The 7,993-nt window shown below is 52.9% G+C and overlaps 1 protein-coding gene across 1 annotated transcript in view; it reads right to left on the reverse strand.

Annotated features, from left to right (window-relative positions):
* Window positions 1-6,748, reverse strand: part of LOC130587258 (serine protease 1-like) — a 14,624-nt gene extending 7,876 nt beyond the window's left edge. The window contains exons 1-3 of the mRNA XM_057388229.1: window positions 6,405-6,748; window positions 825-990; window positions 6-41 (exon numbers count right to left, since the gene is read on the reverse strand). Of these exons, the coding sequence (XP_057244212.1) occupies window positions 6-41; window positions 825-990; window positions 6,405-6,441 (239 nt within the window). The 5' untranslated portion in view covers window positions 6,442-6,748. The remainder of the gene's footprint in view (window positions 1-5; window positions 42-824; window positions 991-6,404) is intronic.
* Between the last annotated feature and the right edge of the window lie 1,245 nt (window positions 6,749-7,993).

The raw sequence follows: 7,993 nt of genomic DNA on the forward strand, positions 1-7,993 counted from the left end.
CTCACCTGTCGCTCTGGCAGTGGGCGGCGGTCAGCACCCAGCTGCGGCCAATCAGGACACCCCCGCAGTGGACTCCGCCCCCCCCAGGTGTGTCCAGGTGTGTCCAGGTGTGTTTCTATCCCCTCCAGGTGTCCCCAGGTGTGTCCCTATCCATCCCAGGTGTGCTCAGCTGTGCCCAGGTGTCCCTCACCTGTACCCAGGTGTCCCCAGGTGTGTTATTATCCCCTCCAGGTGTGTCCAGGTGTGTCACCAGGTGTATTTCTGTCCCCTCCAGGTGTCTCCAGGTGTCCCCAGGTGTGTTGCAGCTGTCCCCAGGTGTCCCCAGGTGTGTTTCTGTCCCCTCCAGGTGTCCCAGGTGTGTCCCAGGTGTGTTTTTATCCCCTCCAGGTGCGTCCCAGGTGTGTCTCAGCTGTCCTCCGGTGTGTTTTTCTCCCCCCAGGTGTATTTTTGGTGTCCCTCACCTGTCCCCAGGTGTATTTTGAGTGTCCCAGGTGTCCCCAGGTGTCCCCAGGTGTGTCCACAGGTGTATTTTGGGTGTCCCCAGGTGTGTCCCAGATGTCCCCAGGTGTGTCCCAGGTGTGTCCAGGTGTGTTTTTCTCCCCCCAGCTGTATTTTTTGTGTCCCTCACCTGTCCCCAGGTGTATTTTGAGTGTCCCCAGGTGTATTTTGGGTGTCCCAGGTGTCCCCAGCTGTGTCCAGGTGTCCCCAGGTGTATTTTGGGTGTCCCCAGGTGTGTCCCAGGTGTCCCCAGGTGTATTTCTATCCCCTCCAGGTGTATTTTGGGTGTCCCCAGGTGTCCCCAGGTGTCCCCAGGTGTATCTCACCTGTCGCTCTGGCAGTGGGCGGCGGTCAGCACCCAGCTGCGGCCAATCAGGACGCCCCCGCAGTGGACTCCGCCCCCCGGCTGCAGCAGCAGCACCTGGTGGGGGTGGAGCTTCTGCTTGCACTTGGCCCCGCCCACGATGCGGTTCTCGTCCTCGGCGGCGGCCGCTGCGGGACCAGTAGAAACCAGTTCGGACCAGTATAAACCAGTATGAACCAGTTTGGACCAGTATAAACCAGTTTGGACCAGTATAAACCAGTATGAACCAGTCTGGACCGGTATAAACCAGTATGGACCGGTTTGGACCAGTATGGATCAGTTTGGATTGGTATAAACCAGTATGAACCAGTATAAACCAGTTTGGACCAGTCTGGACCAGTATAAACCATTTTGGACCAGTATAAATCAGTTTGAACCAGTATAAACCAGTATGGACCAGTATAAACCAGTATGAGCCAGTCTGGACCACTATAAACCAGTTTGGACCAGTATAGACTGGTATAAACCAGTACAAACCAGTATAAACAAGTATGGATCAGTTTAGACCAGTACGGACCAGTTTGGACCAATATAAATCAGTTAGGACCAGTATGGACTAGTACAGACCAGTTTGGAACAGTATAAACCAGTATGGACCGGTATGGACCAGTAAAAACCAGTATAAACCAGTATGAACCGGTATAAACCACTATGGACTGGTATAAACCAGTATGGATCGGTTTGGACCACCATGGACCAGTTTGGACCAATTTGGACCAGTACAGACCGGTATGGACCGGTATGGATCAGTTTGGACCGGTATGAACCAGTATAAACCAGTTTGGACCAGTAAAAACCAGTTTGGACCAGTAAAAACCAGTTTGGATCTGTATGGACTGGGATAAGCTAGTGTGAACCAGTGTGGACCAGTACGGACCAGCTTGGACCAGTATAAACCAGTATGAACCAGTTTGGACCAGTATGGACCGGTATAAACCATTATGGACTGGTTTGGACCAGTTTGGACCAGTATGAACCAGTATAAACCAGTATGGATCGGTTTGGACCACCATGGACCAGTTTGGACAAGTTTGAACCAGTATGGACCAGTACGGACCAGTATAAACCAGTATGGACCGGTATAGGACTGATATAAACCAGTATGGAACAATTTGGACCAGTATAAACCAGGATAAACCAGTATGAACTGTGACCAGCTGCTGACATTCCCAGTTCAAACCAGTTTGGACCAGTACAGACCAGTTTGGACCAGTTCACACCAGTATGGACCAGTTCAAACCAGTTCACACCAGTATGGACCAGTTCACACCAGTTCACACCAGTTCAAACCAGTGCCCCCAAAGGGCCGTCCCAGTTCATCCCAGTCCATCCCAGTTCAAACCAGTATGGACCAGTTCGGCCCAGTGACCTCCCAGTGAATCCCAGTTCAAACCAGTTCAAACCAGTGCCCCCAAGGTGCATTCCCAGTTCATCCCAGTTCACACCAGTATGGACCAGTTCAAACCAGTGCCCCAAGGTGCATTCCCAGTTCATCCCAGTGACCTCCCAGTTCACACCAGTATGGACCAGTTCAGCCCAGTGACCTCCCAGTTTGTCCCAGTGCTCCCAAGGTGCATTCCCAGTTGCTCCCAGTCCATCCCAGTTCATCCCAGTTCATCCCAGTTGCTCCCAGTCCATCCCAGTACCCTCCCAGTCCATCCCAGTCCATCCCAGTCCATCCCAGTTGCTCCCAGTCCATCCCAGTACCCTCCCAGTGACTTCCTGGTGCCATCCCAGTCCCTCCCAGTACATCCCAGTTCATCCCAGTGACCTCTCACTTCCTGCCCACTCCCTCCCAGTCCCTCCCAGTTGCTCCCAGTGACTTCCTGGTGCCATCCCAGTTCATCCCAGTTCATCCCAGTTCATCCCAGTCCCTCCCAGTTCTTCCCAGTTGCTCCCAGTGCCCCCAGTTCACCCTCCCAGTACAAACCAGTTCCACCCCGTCGATTGCCTCCCACTCATCCCAGTCCCTCCCAGTTCCTCCCAGTTCCTCCCAGTATCCCCAGTTCACCTCTGGCTCCATCCCAGTATGGCCCAGTGGCTTCCCAGTTCATCCCAGTTCCCTCCCAGTTCATCCCAGTCCCTCCCAGTATAAACCAGTCTCACCAGTGACCAGCAGCAGCGCCCTCCCAGTTCCATCCCAGTTCATCCCAGTACATCCCAGTTCCCTCCCAGTGGCCCCCAGTTCATCCCAGTCTGTCCCAGTTCATCCCAGTTTGCTCCCAGTGCCTCCCCAATCCTTCCCCAGTTCCCTCCCAGTGCCCCTCAGTTCATCCCAGTTTGCTCCCAGTCCCTCCCAGTACAAACCAGTCTCACCAGTGACCAGCAGCAGCGCCCTCCCAGTTTATCCCAGTTCCATCCCAGTTCATCCCAGTTCCCTCCCAGTGCCTCCCCAATCCTTCCCCAGTGTCTCCCAGTGCTCCCAGTTCATCCCAGTTCATCCCAGTTCCCTCCCAGTCCCTCCCAGTTCCCTCCCAGTATAAACCAGTCTCACCAGTGGCCAGCAGCAGCGCCCTCCCAGTTTATCCCAGTTCCTTCCCAGTTCATCCCAGTTCATCCCAGTCCTTCCCAGTTCATCCCAGTTCCATCCCAGTGCCCCCGAATCCTTCCCCAGTGTCTCCCAGTTCATCCCAGTCCCATCCCAGTTCACTCCCAGTTTGTCCCAGTCCCTCCCAGTATAAACCAGTCTCTCCAGTGGCCAGCAGCAGCAGCCTCCCAGTGGCCCCCAGTTCCTTCCCAGTACATCCCAGTACATCCCAGTTCCCTCCCAGTGGCCCCCAGTTCCTTCCCAGTACATCCCAGTTCATCCCAGTTCCCTCCCAGTGCCTCCCAGTTCATCCCAGTTTGCTCCCAGTGGCCCCCGAATCCTTCCCCAGTGTCTCCCAGTGCCCCCCAGTTCATCCCAGTACATCCCAGTTCATCCCAGCTCCTTCCCAGTGCTCCCCAGTTCATCCCAGTTCCCTCCCAGTTGATCCCAGTTTGTCCCAGTCCCATTTTTAACCCTAAAATCCCCATTTTTCACCCCAAATCCTCTGGGTTTTTTCCCCCAGTCCCTCCCAGTATAAACCAGTATAAACCAGTATTACCCAATCCCCCTTTTCTCCATAAAATTCCTGGTTTTGCCCCTAAATCCCCATTTTAGCCCCTAAAATCCCCAATTTTAATCCCAAAACCACCGGGTTTTTTCCTCCCAGTCCCTCCCAGTATAAACCAGTATAAACCAGTATAAACCAGTACCTCCCAGTCCCATTTTCAACCCTTAAATCCCCATTTTCACCTCTATAATCCCCATTTTTTACCCCAAAATCGCCGGGTTTTTTGCTCCCAATCCCTCCCAGTATAAACCAGTAACTCCCAGTATAAACCAGTACAAACCAGTGGCCTTTCTACCCCTAAATTCCCCATTTTTAACCCTTAAATCCCCATTGTCACCTCTAAAATCCCTTTTTTTTCTCTAAAATCCCCATTTTTCACTCCAAAACCGCCGGGTTTTTTCCCCCCAGTCCCTCCCAGTATAAACCAGTATAAACCAGTCCATCCCAGTCCCTCCCAGTTCCCTTTCTACCCCTTAATCCCTGATTTTTCACCCCTAAAACCCCCATTTTCACCCCTAAAATCCCCATTTTTCACCCCAAAACCACCGGGTTTTTTCCCCCCAGTCCCTCCCAGTATAAACCAGTATAAACCAGTATAACCCAGTCCCCCTTTTCTCCATAAAATTCCTGGTTTTATCCCTAAAATCCCCATTTTTCACCCCAAATCCTCTAGGTTTTTTCCCCCCAGTCCCTCCCAGTATAAACCAGTCCCTCCCAGTCCCATTTTTAACCCATAAATCCCCATTTTCGTCCATAAAACCCACATTTTCACCTCTAAAATCCCCGTTTTTCACCCCAAAACTGCCGGGATTTTTCCCCCCAGTCCCTCCCAATCCCTCCCAGTATAAACCAGTAACTCCCAGTATAAACCAGTACAAACCAGTGGCCTTTCTACCCCTAAATCCCCCATTTTTCCCCAAAAATCCCCATTTTCACCTCTAAAATCCCCATCTTTCACCCCAAAACCGCCGGGATTTTTCCTCCCAGTCCCTCCCAGTATAAACCAGTATAACCCAGTACAACCCAGTCCCTCCCAGTTCCCTTTCTACCCCTAAATCCCCTATTTTTAACCCTTAAACCCCCATTTTCACCCCTAAAATACCCATTTTTCAGCCCAAAACCTCCGGGTTTTTTTCTCCCAGTCCTTCCCAGTATAAACCAGTATAAACCAGTACAACCCAGTGGCCAGCAGCAGCAGGGGCAGCACCCCCAGTTCCTTCCCAGTATAAACCAGTCCCATTTTCACCCCTAAAATCCCCAATTTTGTCCCTAAAATCCCCATTTTTCACCTCAAAACCTCCGGGTTTTTTCCCCCAGTCCCTCCCAGTATAAACCAGTATAACCCAGTATAACCCAGTCCCTCCCAGTTCCCTTTCTACCCCTAAACCTCTCATTTTAACCCTTAAATCCCCATTTTTTCTCATAAAATCCCCATTTTTCACCCCAAAACCGCCAGGATTTTCCCTCCCAGTCCCTCCCAGTATAACCCAGTACAAACCAGTATAAACCAGTCTCTCCCAGTCCCATTTTTAACCCTTAAACCTCCATTTTTACCCCTAAAAATCCCAATTTTCACCCCTAAAATACCCATTTTTCACCCCAAATCCTCCAGGTTTTTTCCTCCCAGTCCCTCCCAGTTTATCCCAGTATATCCCAGTACAAACCAGTGGCCTTTCTAGCCCTAAAATCCTGATTTTTAACCCTTAAACTCCCATTTTCACCCCTAAAATCCCCATTTTTCACCCCAAAACCGCCAGGATTTTCCCTCCCAGTCCCTCCCAGTACAAACCAGTATAACCCAGTATAAACCAGTCCCTCCCAGTCCCATTTTTAACCCTTAAACCTCCATTTTTACCCCTAAAATCCCCATTTTTACCCCTAAAATCCCCATTTTTCACCCCAAAACCACCGGGTTTTTTGCTCCCAGTCCCTCCCAGTATAAACCAGTACAAACCAGTATAAACCAGTCCCTCCCAGTCCCATTTTTAACCCTTAAACCTCCATTTTTACCCCTAAAATCCCCATTTTTACCCCTAAAATCCCCATTTTTCACCCCAAAACCACCGGGTTTTTTGCCCCCAGTCCCTCCCAGTATAAACCAGTATAAACCAGTATAACCCAGTATAACCCAGTCCCTCCCAGTCCCATTTTTAACCCCTAAATCCCCATTTTTGTCCATAAAACCCCCATTTTCACCCTAAAATCCCCATTTTTCACCCCAAAACCGCCGGGTTTTTTGCCCCCAGTCCCTCCCAGTATAAACCAGTATAAACCAGTATAACCCAGTATAACCCAGTCCCTCCCAGTCCCATTTTTAACCCCTAAATCCCCATTTTTGTCCATAAAACCCCCATTTTCACCCCTAAAATCCCATTTTTCACCCCAAAACCACCGGGTTTTTTGCCCCCAGTCCCTCCCAGTATAAACCAGTATATCCCAGTACAAACCAGTGGCCAGCAGCAGCAGGGGCAGCAGGCGCTCCATGGGGAGGAGGAGGAGGAGGGTGAGGAAGGCGCCGCCGCTTTAAATCCCCGCGGAGCCGCCCCGGCCGGTCCGGCGACCCCGCCCAGTTCAGCCCAGTTCAGCCCAGTTCGGCCCAGTTCGGCCCAGTTTGGCCCAGGCACTCCCAGTTCAGCCCAGTTCACTTCCGGAGGCTTTCCCAGTTCCTCCCAGTTCAGCCCAGTTCGGCCCAGTTCGGCCCAGTTTGGCCCAGGCACTCCCAGTTCAGCCCAGTTCACTTCCGGAGGCCCTAAGAGCCTTTCCCAGTTCAGCCCAGTTCAGCCCAGTTCAGCCCAGTTTCCCTCACGGGGCCTCCCAGTTCAGCCCCCTTTGGCCCAGTGCCTCCCAGTCCATCCCAGTCCCTCCCAGTCACTCCCAGTTCATTTCCGGAGGCCCTAAGAGCCTTTCCCAGTTCAGCCCAGTTCAGCCCAGTTCAGCCCAGTTCGGCCCAGTTTGGCCCAGGCACTCCCAGTTCAGCCCAGTTTCCCTCAGGGGGCCTCTCAGTGCATTCCCAGTCCCTCCCAGTTCAGCCCAGTTCACTTCCAGAGGCCCCAAGAGCCTTTCCCAGTTCAATCCAGTTCAACCCAGTTCCCCCCACCGGGCCTCCCAGTTCAGCCCAGTTTGGCCCAGTTCATCCCAGTCCATCCCAGTTCAGCCCAGTTCACTTCCGGAGGCCCTAAGAGCCCATCACAGCCCAACCCAGCCCAGTCCAACCCAGTTCAGCGCAGTTCATCCCAGTGCTCTTAAGTGGCTTTTCCAGTTCCCTCCCAGTTCAGCCCAGTTCCCCCCACAGGGCCTCCCAGTTTATCCCAGTTTGGTCCAGTCCCTCCCAGTCCATCCCAGTCCCTCCCAGTTCAGCCCAGTTCACTTCCGGAGGCCCCAAGAGCCTTTCCCAGTTCATCCCAGTCACTCCCAGTTTATCCCAGTGCCTCCCACCGGGCCTCCCAGTTCAGCCCAGTTTGGCCCAGTCACTCCCAGTTCAGCCCAGTTCACTTCCGGAGGCCCTAAGAGCCCAGTATATCCCAGTTCAGCCCAGTCCATCCCAGTTCAGCGCAGTTCATCCCAGTGCTCTTAAGTGGCTTTTCCAGTTCCCTCCCAGTTCAACCCAGTTCCCCCCACAGGGCCTCCCAGTCCATCCCAGTCCATCCCAGTTCAGCCCAGTTCCCCTCACGGGGCCTCCCAGTTCATCCCAGTGCTCCTAAGTGGCTTTTCCAGTTCCTCCCAGTTTATCCCAGTGCCTCCCAGTTTGGCCCAGGGACCCTAATTACCCAGCCCAGTTCAGCCCAGTTCAGCCCAGTCCCTCCCAGTGCCTCCCAGTCTCTCCCAGTCCATCCCAGTTCAGCCCAGTTCACTTCCGGAGGCCCTAAGAACATTTCCCAGTCCATCCCAGTTCAGCCCAGCCCATTCCCAGTTTCCTTCATGGGGCCTCCCAGTTCAGCCCAGTTCATCCCAGTGCTCTTAAGTGGCTTTTCCAGTCTCTCCCAGTTTATCCCAGTCACTCCCAGTTCAGCCCAGTTCACTTCCGGAGGCCCTAAGA

Source organism: Malurus melanocephalus, unplaced genomic scaffold (genome assembly GCF_030028575.1).
Source record: "Malurus melanocephalus ecotype Western Australia unplaced genomic scaffold, MMel_1.1 scaffold_1693, whole genome shotgun sequence".
NCBI classification, from domain to species: Eukaryota; Metazoa; Chordata; class Aves; order Passeriformes; family Maluridae; genus Malurus; species Malurus melanocephalus.